Source organism: Hyperolius riggenbachi, chromosome 7 (genome assembly GCF_040937935.1).
Source record: "Hyperolius riggenbachi isolate aHypRig1 chromosome 7, aHypRig1.pri, whole genome shotgun sequence".
NCBI lineage: Eukaryota > Metazoa > Chordata > Amphibia > Anura > Hyperoliidae > Hyperolius > Hyperolius riggenbachi.
The window spans coordinates 209,180,823-209,205,392 of record NC_090652.1 but is presented as its reverse complement, the minus strand read 5'-3'; the positions used below and the strand labels follow the sequence as shown (position 1 = coordinate 209,205,392).

Sequence of the window (24,570 nt, the reverse complement as noted above, 5' to 3'; positions counted from 1 at the left end):
TACCGTTGGAGGTGGATTATTAGTTGGAAAACTATATTAACTTAACCTGTCAAGTTGACCACCTTCCAGATGCCTGCAAGAAACTCCTATTAGATGATGAAGGTTGCATCCATTGCTTGGAGCACACAGATGGTCAGGCATCATTTGGAGAATTCCAATGTGTCATTGCGGATTGTGTGCGCATTATGGTGTACTATTTTGCTACTGGGCTTTTTCCTAGCTCTGGACTTATGTGATTATAGTAAATCAGGACTCTTATATTATTGTATAAAGCCAACTATGTATGGATAGAGATACAGCCTCTTTGGGGATGGTAAATCTTGTGTTATAGGTGGGGTTTAGTCCAGATTGACATGGGATCAGAAGTGATCTCTGAAACATTTATTAAGAAATGGAATGTTGAGGGCCTTGATACTCTGTATAGAAAGAGTGAACTGGATGTTATATAACTATGCAGTTATTTGGCCTCATAAAAATATGTCCACCAAAGCCAACCTATTGAGCCTCAACGTACCTTTATCCAGAGAAAAGAGAATCCATAAGATAAGAGTACATTTTTCCCAGAATCCCAGCTATTCCAGTTGTATCACCATCATATATATGTGGAAGCCCTTTAGCTTGAGGAAATGATTCAAGCCTCTTTTAAATGCAGGTATAGAATCTGCCATAACTACTTCCTGTGGACAGTATATTTTAGAGCATACCTACTTCTAAAAAAAAAGAAAAATAACTGGAAAATGACTGAGCAAAACATCCAGTTAGCTGAACGTTTTCTTTCCCCAGCCTGCATGCGACAAATTGATTTTGGGCAACATCACTTGTTTTTTCACCTTTTTGTATTATTAATGAAAGCCCAGATTTGTCACAAAGAATGTATAATTTGAATTATGAGGTAATCTAAAGGGGACATGGAACTGTTTGTGATCCGATCTTGTATTGCCATGTGCATGTTTGTTTCAGATGTTTGAGTAATCTGTGTTTATTGTTTATCCCCACATAGGTCTCATGATTCCTGTCTTCTGTGTGGTGGAGCAGATGGACAGCAGGGAAGAACATGCTGAATTTGTACTAGTTCGCAGAGATGTCCTCTTTAATCAGTTGGTAGAGACAGCTCTTCTCGCCTTGGGGTATTCTCACTCATCAGCAGCTCAAGCACAAGGTATCAGAGAAAATAACTGCTATCCCAATCCATTAATGGTCAGATATAGTATTTACTACTTATGTGATTACTGGAAAATACTGAGAAAAATTATGTTTATTTACAAAATGTGGTATCTACACCACATTGTAGACTAAGGAAACTTCAAATAATTGATTACAACCAACATCCTAAAGTACAAAGGTACCTACTGACATCCAAGGGCAGTTGGATGTGCATGCATGATCCAAATACTTTCATGATAACCCAATTGCCAGCAGTACTATAGGCATAGTAGCTTTTGATTTGTGAGTGTCTTTTTCCTCTGCCTGATTGTGTTTTACTTTTGATAGTACTTAGCTGGTAGTACTGTATATGCTGGGCATCTGCAGACAGTAAGTAAAGACTAAACTCAACAAAAAAAAATGCACTTATGTTACAAAGCAACAGGCTGTTAAGGTGGCTGAAAAGTGTAATGGTTAAGGGCTCTGCCTCTGATGTAGGAGTCCTAGGTTCAAATCCTGGCTCTTCCTACTCAGTAAGCCAGCACCTATTCAGTAAGGAGTTCATTGGGCAAGACTCCCTAACACTGCTACTGCCGACTGAGTGCGCTCTTGTGGCTGCCTCGCAAGCGCTTTGAGTCTGACAGGAGAAAGGCGCTATACAAAAAAAGGAATTATTATTATTATAATCAATGTTCAAGGGAAGAGTAATTCTTTGTGTTACCATAGACATCCTACATGGTGCTATACCCTATAGCAGATCTTTGTGACCACACCATTGTAAAACATCCATGTACACTTTTGATGTAGTAATTTATTACATTTTCATCTAATTAAAAAAAAATGTAATCTGCAGACACAATTTGACAAATTTAAGTTTATATCATCCAGCGAGGAACCTATAGAAATGGTGCTTGCCACTAGTTCCTGCAATGGAGAAGGACGTACATCCAGACACAGATGTGGAGATGGATCATTGGGGGATTTCCCAATATACCTGCTTTATCTACCCCAAATGTCTACTATGCTAAGTGTGTTTGTGGTGATCTCGCTTACTTGACATCACACCAACTATTACATCTTTTCACATTGAGGAACAAGGAAATCTATTGCAGCAAGGCTTGGTGTACAGAGGCGCCAGAGTAAAATAAAACGTTTAAAAACCGTCTAAAAGAGGGGGATGTTTAGGTGGACTTACCTCCCTCAAAAATATAAAACTCAATTGAGTCACAATATATCAATACAAAAATATTTTATTGAACTCCACTAAGTGCAACGCGTTTCGCAGGTGTGGTCCTGCTTCATCAGGCAAACAGGAGTATAACTCAATGGGTCTAGATGCAGATATGAGCGCCTCTATGAGCGCCTCTGACAGAGGCGCTCACTTCTGCATCTAGACCCATTGAGTTATACTCCTGTTTGCCTGATGAAGCAGGACTACACCTGCGAAACACATTGCACTAAGTGGAGTTAAATAAAAAAAAATTGTATTGATATATTGTGACTCAATTGAGTTTTATATTTTTGAGGGAGGTAAGTCCACCTGAACATCCCCCTCTTTTAGACGGTTTTTAAACGTTTTTATTCTACTCTGGCGCCTCTGTACACCAAGCCTTGCTGAAATGTAGAGTCCACCCTCGGTGGAGGGGTGCTACCCCGTTTCCTATCTACAGAGAGCGACATCTTAAAAACCTGAGTGGGGTCAGGTTCTAATACTCCCCACCTGCACTTGAAGTGGTTGCCTATGGGTAACCTATGTTTGTGAGTATATCTAAATATTCTGCTTTTAACCACAACTAACTTAACAATACTACACCATATCGGGCTTTCGATTTCTCTTTGTTCTTCCAAGGAAATCTATTGGTTTCTCATAATGAAAGTTTGCAATGCCAACCAGGGCTGATCAATAGAGATGGGCTGAACCTCCGATTTTAGGTTCGCGAACCCCGTTCGCGAACCTTTGCGGAAGGTTCAGTTTGCGGAAAAGTTCGCGAACCCGCAATAGACTTCAATGGGGATGCGAACTTTGAAAAATAGAAAAAATTATGCTGGCCACAAAAGTGATGGAAAAGAAGTTTGAAGGGCTCTAACACCTGGAGGGGGGCATGGCAGAGTGGGATACATGCCCAAAGTCCCGGGGAAGAATCTGGATGTGACGCAAAGCAGCATTTTAAGGGCAGAAATCACATTGAATGCTAAATTGCAGGCCTAAAGTGCTTTCAAATATCTTGCATATGTATACATAAATCAGGGAGTGTGATTAGAGTTCTGCTTCACATTGACACACCAAACTCACTGTGTAACGAACCGCAAACAGCTGTTTGCGTAGTGACGGCCGTGCTGGACTGATGCGCAAAATGGCCAGAGTGCAGGCCGTGGCAGTTTTCCAGCCCATATGGTTGCCGGGCTGTGGTAGCTTAATGATAGAACAACAGTGACTGTCCAGCTGATCAAATTTGGTCTGTCCACAATGAAGCAACGACCTTATTATTTTCTTGTTTGTAGGTAGGCATAGGTAGGAGTCCCACTATAGGTAGGTAGGCATAGGTAGGAGCCTCAGTAGTTACCTATTCATAGGTAGGAATCCCAGTATAGGTAGGTAGGCATAGGTAGGTGCCTCAGTAGTTAGCTAGGCATAGGTAGGAGACCCAGTGTAGGTAGGTAGGCATAGGTAGGTGTCCCAGTAGTTAGCTAGGCATAGGTAGGAGACCCAGTATAAGTAGGTAGGCATAGGTAGGTTTCCGAGTAGTTAGCTAGGCATAGGTAGGAGATCCACTATAGGTAGGTAGGCATAGGTAGGTCCCCTAGTATAGGTAGGTAGGTAGGTGCCCCAGTAGTTAGGTAGGCATAGGTAGGTGTCCCAGTATAGATAGTTAGGCAGGGCCTGGCTGGCACAGTAATAACAATTACTAAGGTCCAGCTGCAACAGATAGGGCTGTATAATGTCAGTGTCGGTGAGCAACACACAAAAAAAAACACATCAGGAAAACATTAGCTCTCAAAAGAGCTGTTAAGGGGTGCTATTTTAGCAATAACAATCAGCCAGGAGCAAGCCAAGAGCCTAACTAATCTTTCCCTAGGAGAAAAAATCTGCAGCAGCTCTCCCTAGTCTGTCTATTTGCAGCAGGCACACGAGTGAGTGTCATGGCCAGCGAGCCTGCCTTATATAAGGGGGGGTGGGGCTCCAGGGCTTAGTGCAGCCTGAATGGCTACAATGTGCCTGCTGACTGTGTTGCAGAGGGTCAAAGTTGTCCCTCATAGTGCATTATTGGGCGAATCGAACTTCCGCAAAAGTTTGCCTGGTCCAGGCGAACGCGAACCCCAAAGGTTCGCCTGGAACCGTTCGCCGGTGAACCGTTCGGCCCATCTCTACTGATCAACCAAAGATTCGTCCTGCAGGTTAAATCATAAACAGGAAGCAGGTAGGATATATGATCACATGATTGAAGGCTAAGGCTCTGATAGACTGGTTACACTTATGTGATTGTCTGTCATGTAGCTCCTTGTGTGGGGTAAAACCTGAAGCAGAATCAACACATGATCACATGATTGGTATGTAAATATATTTTTGGTGTGCTCATATATTATAACTGCTTCCTGTTTCATATAACCAGACGTTATCTGTATAATATATGATATAGAAAAAAATGATAATCTCTGCTTACCGCATGACATATTACCATTCTATTTTCTTCTTGAGTATCTGTCATTGGCTGTTTTCTTTCATTTATATTTGGGCGTATCATAGTTTCTTTGTGGAAATCTTTACCCCTACAAACATGTTCTACATTATGCCCCTAACAAGCCTGATGTAATCAGGAGATGTGGCAGGATAAGGGTTTTGTAGATATTACTTTGGCTATCACCCTCGCCTTATTAATGGGACCCTCCCCAACTCTCCAGCCTTTAGGCCACAGACAAGCACTCGCTTGTAATGGCAGCGTCCACGTGGCTGGCCAGTGCTATGCTATAAAGTAGTTTATTATTGTGTAAGGTAATATTTTCCTTTGGATTGTGTCATATGAACGTGGTTAGCAGCTCAGAATATGAGTGAGTCACACACTACTCTTCCAATGGGGCCTTTGTCCTCTTAAATTACACATGAATGTAAATCTAATTGTATTTATGGTTGGTCTTCTCATCGCTTTGCTGTTTAATCTAATATTGGAATAACATCTTTATGTTGCAGCCCTCCGAGGCAGATTTTTATGGTTGGTCTTTGGTATTCAGTGAGAGAAAATATGCAGGGAAAAAGAATGTATCCAGCTGCAATTAAGTCTCTTTACAAGAAAAAGCACAATTGTAATTAAAAGAGAATGAGAGAAGGGGAAACAAGCACTAGTTAGGTCAAAGTAGCCACATAGCAAAATTGTGTGGACAGTTTTATTGAATTCCACATAGATTTTTACTGTCAGCAATGTACAATGGAAGTCTCTTATGCAGTATGTATCCTATTATGCCTGCTTTGACTTATATGATACCACTATATGACCTGTGCCATCTCCCAATATAACCTCTGTCTAGGAAACTGCTTTGATTATCGGTTTTGGTCACCAAACGTACTTCAGCATTAGTGCAAGGCATGGAAGTTTCCAGGCAATGTAGTTCTCAGGACAGGTGTGGAAAAAAATCCCCCCCTGGGGTGTAAAGGAGCCTGGTGTGTTTTACCCCCAGATTATAATAAGGTAGCCTATTGGGAGTTATTAGAATTTGCTTTGTGTCCCCTCCCAGATAATAATTAGGTAGTTGTGTGTTCCTCCCCAATTTCAAAATTGAATGTCCTGGTGACATTAGAATTATGTAGCCTAGTGTAGCCCCCTTCCTGCTTCAGATATTATGATTAAGTGGCCTAGTTGCAAATCCTCTTTTCCTCCAAGTATTAAGGTGCGTACACACGCACTACTGTAATGAACAACGGGTCCGGCACACCCTCCCGATGGGCGGGCCTTCTGCCGACAGTAGAGCGTGTATACAGTCTGTCGGTAAGACTGATAAGGCTGATTCTGCACAATCCGTACGCACCTTTATAGTTAAGTGGAATGGTGTAACCCCCCCTCCTTTCTCACAGTTATAAGAATTTGGAAGCCTGTTGTAATCTCCCCCCCTGCCCCCCAAGAGTGGAGCAGTATCAAATTTTGATGCCTGTTGTAAACATTTACTCCTTAGCATCATGCAGCACCACTCTCACCTGTCTTAGTAGCTCCTTCCTCAAACAGTGTCCCTCCTCTCTTGTCTCCTGTGGTACCACGTTTTACTGTTTCAAGCCAACATGATATGTTGATGTCACATAACGTTGGGTCACAGGAGCACCAACACACCATTCATAAAGGTGATGTACTTCATAACTTAAATTCAGTGAAGGGTTGGGTATTCAGGCGGAAGGACTAGACGTTAATCAGTATTTTATTATGTATTGTAGAAGTAAACAGTACATGCAAATAGAATGGGTATGGGAAGTATTAACCTCAAACATTGAGTTTTACAAGTATATTGTCAAGCATATGCTTACATTTGGTACTGAAATCCAGGCACAGTTAACCAGTTATTTAACACAAATCCTGTATCCTGACTCTCTGTTCCCTGTTAGGATTCTCAAATTTCTTACACTCAACTTACTGAACCTCACTGTAGTTAGACACCTAGCCCCAACAAGTGTGTTTTTCTGTGCCTATCCTTAACTTTAACCTCTTCTAAAGAACTGCTACTCCTAATTTGAATCTCGAATCTACCATTTCACTTTCATGCGTGTGGTACAATGGTCGGATTTTTGAACAATTACAATCAATCAGAAAAAATGTATTACAATTCTTGAACTGGACAGATATTTAAAAAAAGGTATGATGTGTGGCCACCTTTAAAATGGGCAGATCGGTGTATTAATTCAAAAAGGTATTCATATTCAAATTCTGTTCTAAATCCTATGGATGTGTAGTATTAATTCACATATCCACACGGCTTACTTACATAATAAAATGCCATTAAAGTCACCTCTCCTTGTTGATGGCTTTAAAGCAAACATACCTTTTATCTTACTAAATGTTATATTACTTGCATGATGTAAGTTGCAATGTAATGCCAGAGGGCTTCTTGGGTCATTATTTTTTATGTCTCAAAAATGTTCAGATATCCTTATTTTTAAGGGTCTAATTGTTTTTCCAATATACTTAAGCCCGCAAGGGTGCTGTATCATATAAGCAACTTTTTCAGGCATGCAGTTAATAACGCTTTTGATCTTATATTCAAGTTACTCCGTGCTATCAAAAACAAGACTTTTTTTGACAAAAAGACAGAGTTAGGCACCATCACATCTGAACTTTTTATTGAGAATATTGTTTTGCAGAGCAGATCTGGTACACTTTTGGTTGTAATTAAATATTGGGTCTAATTTTTGCTGTGTCTAATTATACCCTAAAGATCGGACACATTTATTCAAAATATTTGCGAAATTACTCCAATGTCTTCTGTATCCTGAAACGACTCACAAAGTCTATTTCCTATTTTCCTTCTCCTATTGTAGTTGATCATTTCCGTCCAGACAATATTCTGTGCCATCCCATTTGTATGCCTAATGTAATGTTCAGTATGTATAACCCTGTGCTTTGTACTTCTAAGGATTTTGTGTAAGAACGCTGTGTCATCAGAGCAGTGCCAACATAGCCTTAGATACCAGTGTACAGTTTTCTATGCAGCAGGCAAGATTTGTGATGACTAAGCATGTGGAGGAGACTATTCATGGAGGTGCATTTTATAGAAATAGAAATATTTTCCCCAGTGGGTTGCAGAAAATTAAAAATGATGATACTCTTCTCACTATAAGTTACTTGAATATTCTGATTATCTATATTTAACCTTGCATTAAAGTGTTCCAGCTCAGTTGGGTTGCCCCTCCACTATGCCAGCACATCCATAAACCCCAGCCATAGGGTAGCATGGCTAGGATACCTCATATCAAGAAGCACATCTTGATACAACCATAAGTTTTCTCCCCCCTCTTAATTAGCAAGGTGAAAGGTACGAATCACTCTATAAACACATGCAGATTAGCTAAGCAGAAATTACAAAGGTGAGATGGCGAAAGCCTCCTACACATGTACGTTACCCAGCAGGAATGAAAACCTGATCCCTCGGGCAACGTTGCAAAGCTGAGGCTGTACAGATGCATTGCGGGTCTGTAAGCCTGCATCGTGTTCTGTTGCTATGTGTGTGTGTGGTGGAGGGCCAACAGAACGGCACATGATTGACATCAAGTGATGCACGGGGTGAGAGGGGAGAACCATGCTCTTGGCCAGCGTTCAGCCAAACTGATTCACTGGCCGAGGCATGGTCACCAGGGTCTGCTGTACATACGCTAGATTCTTGGGTTTACTTTGCCCTATATTTTGGTTAGCACATAGCTAATGGCTACATTCATTCAGTGTGGCATTGTCTCCGAAATTCATCCAGCTCAGGGACATAACAAGCATTCATAAAGTCCCCTTGTGAAAATTGTCATGGGGCCCCCTGGAATCCAATCTTCTCCCCTCCGTAACTGATCTCCCTCTCCCCCCGCACACACCTTACCCTGATACGCTTGCAGAATAGCAATGGGACCAAAGTAATATTTACCTGCTCCTGTGCTGTGGGTCTCTTCCATGCATCACAGCCGCACACAAACGGCTGCCATTCACCGGTTCTGAGCCACATGACTAACATAGTTTATGTGATTGGTAGCCTGTGAATGGCAGCATAAAAGTGTGTGGCTGTGGTGCATGGAGGAGACCCACAGTGCTGGAGCAGGTAAACATTACTCCACTATCTGTGCTACTCTGCATGTTGGTAAGGAACATAAAAATGCCAGCATAAATATATGAGTACGCTCACATGCCCACATATGTACAATGCACACTTTTACAGTATATGGGAAAAAATCATATTTATAGCTGTAATTAATGAGGAAGTAGAATGTTTAATGTGAAATTATTGCACCTGTCTTTGGTAAATGATGGATCAGGATGTGTTGTAACAGAAAAGGCTGTTGTGTTACCGTGCTGCATATTTCCAGAGAATGTGACTACAGTAGTAAACATTTTCTATATTTCTAGAGAAACAAATTGTCAAATAAATTACAGCTCCAGGCTAACAGGTCACTTAAGATAAATTGTATTTATCAAAGAAAGAAAGATGTACATTACCTGAGTGAATAATACAAGAGCTGCAGGTTCTAAGAGTCCTACCTGTACAGTAGTTTGCCAGTGCAATGAAAAAAAATGAATCTTTATAGAACAAGTAATAGAAGTAATACACTTAACAAAGATGATAGTCTTATTGATTCAGGAAAAATGCTTAGACTTAACATGTGGATTCAGCTTAAAGGGGAACTTCAGCCTAAACAAACATACTGTCATTAAGTTACATTAGTTATGTTAATTAGAATAGATAGGTAATATAATTTTTTACCCACCCTGTTTTAAAAGAACAGGCAAATGTTTGCGATTCATGGGGGCTGCCATCTTTGTCATGGGGGCAGCCATCTTTTTGGTTGAAAGGAGGTGACAAGGAGCAGGAGACACATTTCCAACTGTCCCGTGTCCTGATAACCCCTCCCAGCTGCACACACTAGGCTTCAAATGTCAAATTCAAAATGTAAAAAAAAAAAAAAAATTGAAAGAGAAAGAAAGAGAGCAACATCATCAGAAATCCCATCATGCTTTGCACAGCATCAGGGGAAAAAAGCCAGGGCAGTTTTCTTCTGTGCAGCTAAAAATGAGGCTTGGATAAGAGAAACAAAGTTCTGATGCTGTGAAACTGTTAAAGAAACACCAGGCCTTTTCAGTGCTGCTGAATCAATTTTTAGTCCAGAGGTTCACTTTAATTAGGAGTCATGCATGAAATAGGGGTGCAAGGAAAATGGGTCTCCTGAAGTCTAACCCTAACCCCTAAACCTAAAACCCCCTTCTTAAGGCCAAACCCTAAATCCCCCTCTTGACACCTAAGTTTAGTTTAGGTCCTATAAATATGACATAGATCAGATACTCAAAATGTATCTTTTTTCCTTGAGATGGGCAAGTATTACTTAAAGAGGAACTTCAGCCTAAACAAATGTACTGTCATTAGGTTACATTAGTTATGTTAATTAAAATAGATAGGTAATATATTTTCTTACCCACACTGTTTTAAAAGAACAGGCAAAGGTTTGTGATTTCATGAGGGCTGCCATCTTTTTGGTTGAAAGGAGGTGACAGGGAGCATGAGACACAGTTCCAACCATCCTGTGTCCTTATCACCCCACCCAGCTGCTAGGCAACGAGAACAACAACATCAGAAATCCCATCATGCTTTGCACAGCATCAGGGGAAAAATTCCCGGGCAGTTTTCTTTGACGGGGCTGAGCTTAGCTTCTAAGCCGCTAAAAATTAGTCTTGGGTATGAAAAACAAAGTTCTGATGCTGTGAAACTGTTAAAGAAACACCAAGCCTTTTCAGTGCTGCTGAGTAGATTTTTAGTCTGGAGGTTCACTTTAAAGCTGGCTATTCACTAGTAGACATTTGTTAATAGATTAGAAGTTACTGGTGTATATGTCATAAATCTATTAAAGGCTATGGATTCCTCAATTGTTTTTTATTTCAAATATTTATTGATTGATTTTTTTGTTTGTTTTGCAACAATGTGGAGCATGGCAGGAGTGCAGAGGACCATCAAGTTAATTGTGGTAGCGTGATCAACATTTCTTTAGAAATCTTATCTAATATAAATGCAGCAAAGTGAAACTCTGTAGACTAGGTATGTGGGTAGACACATGAATCTGGCCACCTTTAGTTGTTTTGGAAATGAAATTAGATTTAAAACTCTCCAGCTCCATCACTTTATTGAGTTGTGGGTTCCTGGGGCTCATTTTTTTTATTCCTACATCTTCACAGTATAAACCGCTAAAGAGCAGAACAAGAGTAGACTGTACCAGAGTAATGTTGTTATCTTGGAATTTTAGTACATTCCCTTATACTTGTGTGTGGCATTTTGCAAGTCACTGCAAGAGAGAAAGTAAGTAGAAATCCAGCTGACTCCGACTTTGATGTTAGGCAGATTCCATGTAGAAAAAAACAACAGATAGGCAGGCTTTGGGGATATGCAGTACGTTGATTTTAGATTCACAGACATATCTGTGTGTGTGCGTGCACGTGTGTATGTGTGTGTGCGTGCACGTGTGTATGTGTGTGTGCGTGCACGTGTGTATGTGTGTGTGCGCACGTGTGTATGTGTGTGTGCGCGCACGTGTGTATGTGTGTGTGCGCGCACGTGTGTATGTGTGTGTGCGTGCACGTGTGTATGTGTGTGTGCGTGCACGTGTGTATGTGTGTGCGTACACGTGTGTATGTGTGTGTGTGTGCACGTGTGTATGTGTGTGCGCGCACGTGTGTATGTGTGTGTGTGCGCGCACGTGTGTATGTGTGTGTGCGCGCACGTGTGTATGTGTGTGTGCGCACGTGTGTATGAGTGTGTGCGCGCACGTGTGTATGTGTGTGTGCGCGCACGTGTGTATGTGTGTGTGCGCGCACGTGTGTATGTGTGTGTGCGCGCACGTGTGTATGTGTGTGTGCGCGCACGTGTGTATGTGTGTGTGCGTGCATGTGTGTATGTGTGTGTGCGTGCACGTGTGTATGTGTGTGTGCGTGCACGTGTGTATGTGTGTGTGCGCGCACGTGTGTATGTGTGTGTGCGCGCACGTGTGTATGTGTGTGTGCGTGCATGTGTGTATGTGTGTGTGCGTGCGCGTGTGTATGTGTGTGTGCACGTGTGTATGTGTATGTGCGTGCACGTGTGTATGTGTGTGTGCGTGCACGTGTGTATGTGTGTGTGTGTGCACGTGTGTATGTGTGTGGGCGTGCACGTGTGTATGTGTGTGTGCGTGCACGTGTGTATGTGTGTGTGCGTGCACGTGTGTATGTGTGTGTGTGTTCACGTGTGTGTGTGTTCACGTGTGTATGTGTGTGGGCGTGCACGTATGTATGTGTGTGTGTGTGTGTGCACGTGTGTATGTGTATGTGCGTGTGTGTGCGTGCACGTGTGTATTTGTGTGTGTGTGCATGTGTGTATGTGTGTGGGCGTGCACGTGTGTATGTGTGTGTGCGTGCACGTGTGTATGTGTGTGTGCGTGCATGTGTGTATGTGTGTGTGCGTGCACGTGTGTATGTGTGTGTGCGTGCACGTGTGTATGTGTGTGTGCGTGCACGTGTGTATGTGTGTGCGTACATGCACGTCCGATGGAGATACACATGTACTTGGATTTTTTTCAGGCATTTCAATTTAAAGAGGCTACTCCTGGTCTGGACTGTGTTGCTTTGAGAAGATCAAACATGACTTTGCTAAATAATCTTTTACATGTAGACATATTGTCTACATACAAACTTAAAGAGAACCCAAGGAGGGTTTGAAGAATATTATCTGCATACAGAGGCTGGATCTGCCTATACAGCCCAGCCTCTGTTGCTATCTCAAACCCCCCTAAGGCCCCCTGCACTCTGCAATCCCTCATAAATCACAGCCACGCTGCTGACAAACAGCTTGTCAAAGCTGGCTGTGTTTATCTCTATAGTGTTAGTCTGCTGCTCTCCCCGCCTCCTGCAGAACTCCAGTCCCCGCCTGCATCCCTTCCCTCCCTGCTGATTGGAGGGAAGGGACTAGGGCAGGGACCGGAGCTATGCAGGAGGCGCGGGAGCAGCTGAGACTGACACTACAGATGTAAACACAGCCTCACAGCACGGCTGTGATTTATGAGGGATTGCAGAGTGCAGGGGGACCTTAGTGGGGTTTGGGATAGCAACAGAGGCTGGGCTGTATAGGCAGATCCAGCCTCTGTATGCAGATTACATTCTTTAAACACACCTCGGATTCTCTTTAACTTGATTCTGTTTAAATAATCTTGTAAAATATTTTAACAGTCTTGTAACACTATCATAAAGTACCCCCTATTATCTTCCTTACCATTATTCTCACAGCTATCAGTTAGTGGCCTAATTAAAAATACATAAAATGTACTGGTTTCCAAAATAATGCTTCCAGAAAGTATTGGTCTGTCACCTCCAATAATGCCACCAGGTGGGTATATTATGAAGAGGATGAATGTGTATGTTCTTTTTATGGAACATGTATATGGCATCTGATTGGCTTCTGGCACTTTTAACACTGGGGCTTGTGCATGAACAATGCTTTGGATGTAGAGCAAAGTCTTTCACTACCAACCTTCTAGGGACCATTTGATGGTTTCACTGCAGATGTTGACCCAAACTCCCTGGCAGCCACGTGCCAGGGTAAATGTTTAACATTTTTCCATGGCGTCACTGATTGGTACAGTACATGTTCTTCATTACTACTGTTATTAATTACTTTATTTCAGGCGACAAGAACGTTTTCCACTAACCTACACCCTCAGAGTTCTAAAACCACTGATTTCCCCAATCCCAACCAAACCCAAAAAGTTAATAAATAATAGTCATAATTAAAAAACTATCTCCTGAATACATTTGCTTATTTTCTTAAAACTTGCAGTCTTGTAACTGGGCTCCTTCTGGAAAGGCAAAAAAAAAAAAAAAGAATTAACCCTTCGCACACTCGCATGCAAATGTTTAAACAAATGCATTCACAGATTCACTCATCCAGGCACCACTGTTATCCCTACAGCTAAGTTAAAAGCCGGGGTCTTAGTTCACAGAACAATGCATTCTTTTGCTTAGTCACCTACCCAGGTAAACGTAGGTGTCCTAACTCTGGCCCTGTAACATGCATAGTGCAGACATGAAAAACATTAATTGCATCAAACCTATTTAGGGATTAGGAGCACACATCCTGACGTCCTTTCCTGGGACAGATAGCGCATCATACCAATCGCACAAGGGAGCTAACGTAATGTATCCATGCGCACCATGCACATACACTAGCATAAGCTGTGTGCATGCTGACAAAAAAACACAGACAAAGGAAGGAGGGAGTACACTGAATTAAAACCCTGGCCACAGGGGTCAGTAACAAGAAAAAAAAAAACACATATATCCAGGCACATCGCCTCTAGTTAAAACATTAAATAAGTTATTAAGGAAAGAGAGGTGCTGAAGGGGGTGTGCACACTCGCATGCAAGTGGTTAATTCTTTTTTTTTTTTTGCCATTTTTCTGGCCACACCCCCTTCAGCACCTCCCTTTCCTTAATAACTTATTTAATGTCCTAACTAGAGGCGATGCGCCTGGATATATGTGTGTTTTTTTTTTTTCCTGGAAAGGTAGACTTCCTGGATCCCTCTAGTGCTGGTTGGTGACTGTCTAGGCCACAACTCCCTATTAAGTAATAATAAGATAATCTACAAAGTAGATAATTTGTTATTCATAAACAACAGGATAGGGAGGGAGTGGAGAGTGAAGCTAACACAGCCCACAGTTAATGTCAAGATTTATAAAATTATATTCCTTTATTATATCAAAAAGACAAAACCAGACACACAAACAATCAGTATTAAAAATTAGCTGGGTGGCCACCCTGCGACCATGCCGGTACCTTCACACTCATACTGACACAAAATATTCTGAATTGCAAGATCCAGATACAAAAATCAAAAAACAGAGGAGGATTCCGATTTTCTTTGGAAAGAGCCAACTGGGATAACCCAGAAGCCCTATGTTCACAAACAGAGTTCCAAACAGCAGCTGTAGTAGGCAGCACTGGCTGCCAGCATAACCAATAATGGATACTGCGTGAAATGCTCGACTGTTCATTCAGGCTAGCTGAATAATGTCCTTAAATAGGGCACATAAAGCAGCGACACATCCATCAGAAGCGTGTAAGCGTATAAGCCACAATGCAGACCAGTAAGCCGTTAGAAACATATAGCCAGCAATGCAAGATAGGAAACCAGCTCCATAAAGGTTAGCAGTTATATCTTACCATCCGGATGTCAAAAAATGGTTATACAACCTTGTTATCTTCAGATACTTCAACCAGATCCGTGATGGTACTGAGCTCCTGTGTCCAGGATATAGGATGCCGGCCACTGTAACTGTTATACATAGGGGTCTTGGAGTTAATATCACCCAAGTTGGACCTCCAATGTAAAGTCCTTCCAGTCTCAGATGGTCATGCGGTTGGATGCATAGGCAGAAGCTTATTGCAAATCGAAATCCCCCAGTGTGCGGTGCTATTGGGCAGGTTCGCAGGGGCACAGCGTCCAGCTAATAACCCACGCCAGGTCCACCTGACATGTTTCGCTGGTAAGCGACCAGCTTTCTCGAAGGTAGCGTGGAGAAGATAGATAATTTGTTATAAAAAAAAAAAATGCCACTTTACAGTCTTATATGTACAGCATGGTTCAATTCCACTTTAATACAGAAGGATTAAAGAAGGGCATTCTCTCTTATGTGGGAAATGTAAATACAGTTTCACCTCGCCATAAGAAATACCTACAGAGATAATTCCTGATACACCATATTATATATAATAGAGTAAAGCTGTGCTATAGAAGTCAGCTGGACAGCGCACTAGTAAGGCTGCTGCCTTTGAAATAAGATTTGAGCCTTCTGCCATATTTCGAATCCCGGCTCAAGCCAGTATGTAAAAAATAAGGAGTCTTTGGGTTAGGCTCCCTAATGATCCTGGTCACCCGTGGAGTGCACCCTAAGTGGCTGCAGCACTGAAACGCTTTAATTTGATGCCTTTCGTGCAGGGGCGTATCTAGACAATATAGTGCCCATGGAAAACACTGAAGTTGCGCCCCTCCCCCTAACCCCACCTATACTAATAGGTAGCCAGATGTGACCCCCTTCCCCCAGTATTATATAGTCAGGTATGCTCACAATATTAGGAGAGGTGTCCTTCGAATATGGGTATCCAGAGGTATTCTTCCCAGTATAGGTAGACAGAGGTGCCTAGTATGAGTAGCCCTCTCAGTGTAAGTAGTGATAGGTGTCCACAGTCCTGCCCTTTCCCCCTAAGCTGCTCTTAGTATAGGTAGCCCCTCTCCCTCCCTCACTAGGGCATTGCATTGGTGTCAGTGGACTCTCCATTACTCACAGACCTTAGATCACTGGAAACTGGAGAGAGGAAGGGCGCACAGTACCCATGGGGCACACTTTACATGTGGGAAGTAGCCAATGACATCACTTCCGCATATGAAGTTCTCAAGATCCACAGTCACCTTGCGCCCTCACTCTTTTTGGTTGCCGCTGTTCTGAGGTCTGAGTGATGGAGAAACACCTCTGTAGATTTGCCACTGCTTTCGTGAATCAAAAAGGTTCACTTCACTAGGAGAAAAGATATATTTGGAATAATCAAATGTAATCAGTAATAAAAGTATAGTGCGTAGTATCTGGATCAAAAGATGGAGTCAGTTGCACATATGTATTAGATTGCAATGTCTTTGTGCTGTGCCATTCCGGAGTGTTCACTAGATGTGGCACCGGACCGTAGCGTGATGATGAACTAAAGGTGAACGTGTCTCCCTCAGATTCCCAAAATAATCTTTCATTTTAAGTAGCTAATTTGATAATATGTCATGTGACTCAACAGAGTTTGTGTGCTAGTGGTGTAGAACTTTCTACAACACTGGAGAGCATAAGTGATCCATCAAACCAATCAGAATATAGAGCCACAGGTCATGCTATCCAAGTTTCATACAGGCATTCGCAGCATGAACTTTTTTCTACAAGGTCCGGGCAGCCTGGATTTATTTAAAGAAAGTTCTCATGGCAGGCATAAGCACATGACTAAACAATCAGTATTTTTGTTAGTACTTGCCTGAAAGTGATAGTAAAAAAATTAAGAAGAAAGGGTTTAAATTAAAATGGCTACATTAGCAACAGTAACTAGGGTTGATTTGAACTAGGTGAAGGTTACAGACTTTTGCCACCTAATATGACACAACTGCAATAATCTTGTCCAGGATTGTGGGTGACTCGTGCTCTTTGGTGTTCCCCTTTGCTCTCCAGCTGTAGTAAATCTCTTCAATGACAAATGTAGAACTTTTTATTTTTGAGTAAAGTACCCTTTAAAGCCACATTTTATAATAGCTTACAATCACATCTAGGGCCGGGCCGAGGCAGAGGCGAGAGAGGCTCCAGCCTCAGGGCGCAGTTTAGGAGGGGGCGCACAACTCACTTAGCTATCATTCCCCTATTGTGTTTAAAGCAGAGAGAAATAAGAAAAGGGGATACATGCCAGTGACTTCAAGCCAGATAACTAGAGATTAATGTGTTGGGGGGATTGGGGGCTCTGGGGCGCCTCTTACTCTAATAGCAATCAGTGTGTGTAACGGCTGGGGTGGGAGGGATGGAGGGGCGCACTTTGGTGTCTCAGCCTTGGGTGCTGGAGGACCTTGTCCCGGCTCTGATCACGTCTATGACAAATACTAATATTTATTTATTTAATTTACATAGTATTTAAATTATATAGTATTTAATTTATACAGCGCCGACAGTCCAGGGGGTAGGGAACCTATAGCTCGGGAGCCAGATGTAGCTCTTTTGGTGGCTACGTCTGGCTCACAGACAAATCAGTAGGGGTTGATTCACTAAGCTACACTGCTGAAGCAGCGCAGCTTAGTGTGGCAGCGCAAGTAACATTTTCAAAGTAGGCATGCTACTGCTGTAGCGTGCACTTCTAACTTGCTCGCGCTCCCCCCAAAACTAACAGCCACTCCATTTGTCCCACCCTAGATCCTGTCAAGTCCGGTGACTTTGTAAGACAAGATCCCTGCACTTTGATTGGCCCATTAGGCTGCCTGTCACTTGACTGGCAACCTATTGGCCGAAAGTGTGGGGAACTCATCCTACAATGTGAATCAACCACCAAGTCAGCTAGCTAATTGTACAAGCTGTTAGTGGGTATTTCTCCTGTCTGGCTCTCGGGAAATTGTTGATGTTGCTGAAAGCCAAGAGAAGCTGAAGACGTGTCTGACACTTCCGCTGCCCTGCGGATCAGCTGTATACACATCAACATGGCAACAGGGACATGAGCACTCTGCTGCGCATGTGCATTGTCCCAGTTTGAAACATATTGCTATTGTATGGCTCTCACAAAATTACATTTTAAAATATGTGGCGTTTATGGCTCTCTCAGCCAAAAAAGTTCCTGACCCCTGATCTAGTCCCTACCATAGCCATGTCTTGTCTAAGTATGTATCGTGTAGCGCATGTATCATGGTCTAGGGTCAATTTTTAGGGGGAAGCCAATAAACTTACCTGTATGTTTTTGGACTGTGGGAGGAAACCGGAGTGCCCGAATGAAACCCATGTAGACACGGGGAGAACATACAAACTCCTTGCAGATATTGACCTGGCTAGGATTCAAACAGGGGACCCTGCAAGGCGAGAGCGCTAACCACTACACCACCATACTGATATGGTGGAAAATATCTAAAGTTCTGTCATTGTATGGAAAATTTTGCATGTGTTTGTTAAAGTTGTGAGACGCTTTTTTTTACAAGTCATCTTAAAGGAGCACTACAACGAAAAAAGTAAGCAGTTAAACTCTGATAGAAATGACAGGTTTTGGACAAGCTCACCTCCTCATGGGGAGTTCTCAGTGTTTTCTTTATTTTCAAAAGCATTTCCTGAACAGTAATTGCTAAGTCTAACTGCCAAAATAGTGTGCAAGCAAGAAGGATGGCTGGCTGGTATCTTACTATTTTGGCAGTTAGACCTAGCAACTGCTGTTCAGGAAATGCTTTTGAAAACAAAGAAAACCCTACGAATCTCCCATGAGGAAATGAACTAGTCCAAAACCTGTCAGTTCTGTCAGATTTTAATTGCTTTTTATCGTTGTAGTGGTCCTTTAATCTATAAATGCAGGCATGCTTTAGCAGACTGTGCGCCTGGTTTACGGAGTTACTAGATGTGGAATTGGTGGAGAAGATAGAATTGTAATGTTAGGAAGTGGGTTATTTTGTTTGGGAATGAGGTGGCGGGTTACAATTAAGGATGTTTGCTATTGCATTATATAAGAAGTAATTATGAATGTGGTGGTGTGTGTGTGTGTGTGTGTGTGTGTGTGTGTGTGTGTGTGCGAGTGCTCACATCTCCAACCCTGAAACTAACAGCACTGTTCACATAGCCATGAAAAAGCATGAACTATGTTAACTGACAGATGTGAATTGGTGGCTGTGTGTTTGCAGCTGCATGCAGCATCCACAGCAAGGTTTTATTTTTTCTTTTGGCTGGATAGTGTATTGGTTAATGTCTCTGCCTCGGAAACAGGAGACCAGGGTTCGGAGCTTGGCTCTTCCTGTTCAGTAAGCCAGCACCTATTTAGTATGGAGACCATGGGAAAGACTCCCTAACACTCCTACTGCCTACTGAGCATGCCCCAGTTGCTGGAGCTCTGGTGCTTTTAGTCCTCCAGGAGAAAAGCGTTCTGTGTCTTGTTTTTGTTGTAACACACATTGTCAATGTAGTAAACATTTTCCAGATCCCTATAAGATAAAACATATGAGATATGATTGATAAAGACTTCCTGTGCAGTCAGATGATTGGCTAGACTAAGCAAAGGTCTGTGAGCCATCCAAACACCTCCCTTATCCCATCATTACCCACATGAGGTAGTCAGGAAGTACCTGGAAGGGGGCAATAACCAATCTTTCTCTGTGGACACAGAACTGATCATCTGACACCAACTGCCTTCTCCCAGTGCTGCTTACTGAACTCTTTGTGGCCAGTACTGCAGCTGTGAGTGTCCCATTATCAATTCCTGCTTAGTTTCTTCCTGCTTAGAATGTAATAAAGCTTTCACCCTTCCCACAACCTCCTCGACCTTGATGTTTTATAAAAATAATTGCATAGAAGAACAGCAATGTAGGCAAAGGAGGATGATAAGAAACATACATAGTTTTTACAAAGTCTGTGGGAGGGATAAATGCTTTATTAAAAACTGAGCAATAAGGAACTACTGAATTGTATTTGCAGTGTTGGCCATAAGGAGTGTTGGCACATTAACTACCCACTGCTAGTCCCACCTCAAACACGTTTCCAGAATTTGCCCCTTCCTTTCAAGGGGTTACTAAAATGCTTGCACATGCTCTAACCATATCTCATCTCAACTAGACTAGCACCCTATTCTGCAGTCTACCAAAATCCAGACTGACCCCTGTCCAATCCCTACTGGTCCCTACTGACTCTCTGCTGCCTGTCTCACACACATGTGGTCAGCTCACGGAGTACAGGCTCTTAGTGGTGATGAAGAGAAGACACTGGAGGAGTTGCGCCGGCAGACAGGTGAGCTAAGTACCGCTTCCACATTCAATAGATCCTTCTCTGATCAGAATCGATGACACAGAGGGATTTATGTAAAGGTTGACTCTACAGTCCTATAAAGACATGTATGTGCACCTTAAACCACTACACCACCACACCACCAGGCAGCTCGGTGACCTTGTGGTTAGCACTTTCGTCTTGCAGAACTAGATTCCTGGTTCGAATCCCAGCCAGGGCAACATCTGCAAGGAGTTTGTACATTCTCCCTGTGTTTGCGTGGGTTTCCTCTGGGCACTCTGTTTTCCTCCCACATCCCAAAAACATACAGATAAGTTGATTGGCTTCCCCCTAAATTGGCCCTAGACTATGATACATGCACTACACTATACATACATAGACATATGACTATGGTAGGGACTAGATTGTGAGCCCCTCTGAGGGTCAGTTAAGTGACAAGACAATATACTTTGTACAGCACTGCAGAAGATGTCAGCACTATATAAATACTAAATAGTAAGAATAAATACCCAAGGCGGAATGTGTTTAATGTTTTGGACACAAAGGCATGTCAGTCATATCGTCACATGCTCTGTGTTCTTCCTACTCTCCTATGACCGCCACATCACCCCCCCCCCCCCCCCCCCCAAAAAAAATAAGAAAACAATTGCAGACAAGGAGGCACTCTTTACAGGAGGGGATGTCTGCAGCATGCCCTTTGCTGCAGGCGTCCGTCTATCCGGGACACTATCTGTCCAGATCAGGTACTTTTTCCATGTTTTGTTAATTGGTGCCAGCTAGGATTCTCTTTATTATTATTGCTTAGTATATATATAGCACCGACATCTTCCGCAGCGCTGTACAGAGTATATTGTCTTGTCACTTAACTGTCCCTGTGAGGAGCTCACAATCTAATCCCTACCATTGACCTATGTCTATGTATGTATTGTGTAGTGTATGTATCGTAGTCTAGGGCCAATTTTGGGGGGAAGCCAATTAACTTATCTGTATGTTTTTGGAATGTGGGAAGAAACCGGAGTACCCGGAGGAAACCCACGCAGATACGGGGAGAACATACAAACTCCTTGCAGAGGTTGACCTGGCTGGGATTTGAACCTGGGACCCAGCGCTGCAAGGCAAGAGTGCTACCCACTACGTGTGCTACCCACTACGCCACCATGCTTTAAAGGGATACTGTAGGGGGGTCGGGGGAAAATGAGTTGAAGTTACCCGGGGCTTCTAATGGTCCCCCGCAGACATCCTGTGCCTGCACAGCCACTCCCCGATGCTCCGGCCCCGCCTCCGGTTCACTTCTGGAATTTCTGACTTTAAAGTCAGAAAACCACTGCGCCTGCATTGCCGTGTCCTCGATCCCGCTGATGTCATCAGGAGTGTATAGCACAAGCCCAGTATGGTCTGTGTCTGCGCAGTACGCTCCTGGTGACATCAGTGGGAGTGAGGACACGGCAACGCAGGCGCAGTGGTTTTCTGACTTTAACCACTTGAGGACCTAGGGCTTTCTACCCCTTAAGGACCGGCCACTTTTTTTCCATTCAGACCACTGCAGCTTTCACGGTTTATTGCTCGCTCATACAACCTACCACCTAAATGAATTTTGGCTCCTTTTCTTGTCACTAATAAAGCTTTCTTTTGGTGCTATTTGATTGCTCCTGCAATTTTTACTTTTTATTATATTCATCAAAAAAGACATGAATTTTGGCAAAAAAATGATTTTTTTAACTTTCTGTGCTGACATTTTTCAAATAAAGTAAAATTTCTGTATACATGCAGCGCGAAAAATGTGGACAAACATGTTTTTGATAAAAAAAAAACCCATTCAGTGTATATTTATTGGTTTGGGTAAAAGTTATAGCGTTTACAAACTATGGTGCAAAAAGTGAATTTTCCCATTTTCAAGCATCTCTGACTTTTCTGACCCCCTGTCATGTTTCATGAGGGGCTAGAATTCCAGGATAGTATAAATACCCCCCAAATGACCCCATTTTGGAAAGAAGACATCCCAAAGTATTCACTGAGAGGCATAGTGAGTTCATAGAAGATATTATTTTTTGTCACAAGTAAGCGGAAAATGACACTTTGTGAGAAAAAAAAAAAAAAAAAGTTTCCATTTCTTCTAACTTGCGACAAAAAAAAATGAAATCTGCCACGGACTCACCATGCCCCTCTCTGAATACCTTGAAGGGTCTACTTTCCAAAATGGGGTCATTTGTGGGGTGTGTTTACTGTCCTGACATTTTGGGGGTGCTAAATTGTAAGCACCCCTGTAAAGCCTAAAGGTGCTCATTGGACTTTGGACCCCTTAGCGCAGTTAGGCTGCAAAAAAGTTCCACACATGTGGTATTGCCGTACTCAAGAGAAGTAGTATAATGTGTTTTGGGGTGTATTTTTACACATACCCATGCTGGGTGGGAGAAATATCTCTGTAAATGACAATTTGTTAATTTTTTTTACACACAATTGTCCATTTACAGAGATCTTTCTCCCACTCAGCATGGGTATGTGTAAAAATACACCACAAAACACATTATACTACTTCTCCTGAGTACGGCGATACCACATGTGTGGCACTTTTTTGCACCCTAACTGCGCTAAAGGGCCCAAAGTCCAATGAGTACCTTTAGGATTTCACAGGTCATTTTGAGAAATTTCGTTTCAAGACTACTCCTCATGGAAGATTTTATTTTTTGTCAAAAGTTAGCGGAAAATGACACTTTGTGAAAAAACACAATTAAAATCAATTTCCGCTAACTTTTGACAAAAAATAAAATCTTCTATGAACTCGCCATACACCTAACGGAATACCTTGGGGTGTCTTCTTTCTAAAATGGGGTCATTTGTGGGGTTCCTATACTGCCCTGGCATTTTAGGGGCCCTAAACCGTGAGGAGTAGTCTTGAAACGAAATTTCTCAAAATGACCTGTGAAATCCTAAAGGTACTCATTGGACTTTGGGCCCTTTAGCGCAGTTAGGGAGCAAAAAAGTGCCACACATGTGGTATCGCCATACTCGGGAGAAGTAGTACAATGTGTTTTGGGGTGTATTTTTACACATACCCATGCTGGGTGGGAGAAATACCTCTGTAAATGGACAATTGTGTGTAAAAAAATCAAAAGATTGTCATTTACAGAGGTGTGTAAAAATACACCCCAAAACACATTATACTACTTCTCCCGAGTACGGCGATACCACATGTGTGGCACTTTTTTGCACCCTAACTGCACTAAGGAGCCCAAAGTCCAATGAGTACCTTTAGGATTTCACAGGTCATTTTTGTTTCAAGACTACTCCTCATGGTTTAGGGCCCCTAAAATGCCAGGGCAGTATAGGAACCCCACTAATGACCCCATTTTAGAAAGAAGACACCCCAAGGTATTCCGTTAGGAGTATGGTGAGTTCATAGAAGTTTTTATGTTTTTGACAAGTTAGCGGAAATTGATTTTAATAGTTTTTTTTCACAAAGTGTCATTTTCCGCTAACTTGTGACAAAAAATAAAATCTTCTATGAACTCACCATACTCCGTACGGAATACCTTTGGGTGTCTTCTTTCTAGAATGGGGTCATTTGTGGGGTTCCTATACTGCCCTGGCATTTTAGGGGCCCTAAACCGTGAGGAGTAGTCTTGAAACCAAATGTCGCAAAATGACCTGTGAAATCCTAAAGGTACTCATTGGACTTTGGGCCCCTTAGCGTACTTAGGGTGTAAAAAAGTGCCACACATGTGGTACCGCCGTACTCAGGAGAAGTAGTATAATGCGTTTTGGGGTGTATTTTTACACATACCCATGCTAAGTGGGAGAAATATCTCTGTAAATGACAATTGTTTGATTTTTTTACACACAATTGTCCATTTACATAGAAATTTCTCCCACCCAGCATGGGTATGTGTAAAAATACACCCCAAAACACATTATACTACTTTTCCTGAGTATGGCGGTACCACATGTGTGACACTTTTTTGCAGCCTAGGTGCGCTAAGGGGCCCAACGTCCTATTCACAGGTCATTTTGAAGCATTTGTTTTCTAGACTACTCCTCACGGTTTAGGGCCCCTAAAATGCCAGGGCAGTATAGGAACCCCACAAGTGACCCCATTTTAGAAAGAAGACACCCCAAGGTATTCCGTTAGGTGTATGGCGAGTTCATAGAAGATTTTATTTTTTGTCACAAGTTAGTGAAAAATGACACTTTGTGAAAAAAAAACAATAAAAATT

The 24,570-nt window shown here is 42.4% G+C and overlaps 1 protein-coding gene across 7 annotated transcripts in view; it reads left to right on the top strand.

Annotated features, from left to right (window-relative positions):
• SATB2 (SATB homeobox 2) overlaps positions 1-24,570 on the top strand; it is a 367,270-nt gene that overhangs the window by 95,622 nt on the left and 247,078 nt on the right. For all 7 annotated transcript variants that reach the window (XM_068245088.1, XM_068245087.1, XM_068245086.1 and 4 more), the window contains one exon: positions 1,001-1,159. In XM_068245088.1, the coding sequence (XP_068101189.1) occupies positions 1,001-1,159 (159 nt within the window). The remainder of the gene's footprint in view (positions 1-1,000; positions 1,160-24,570) is intronic.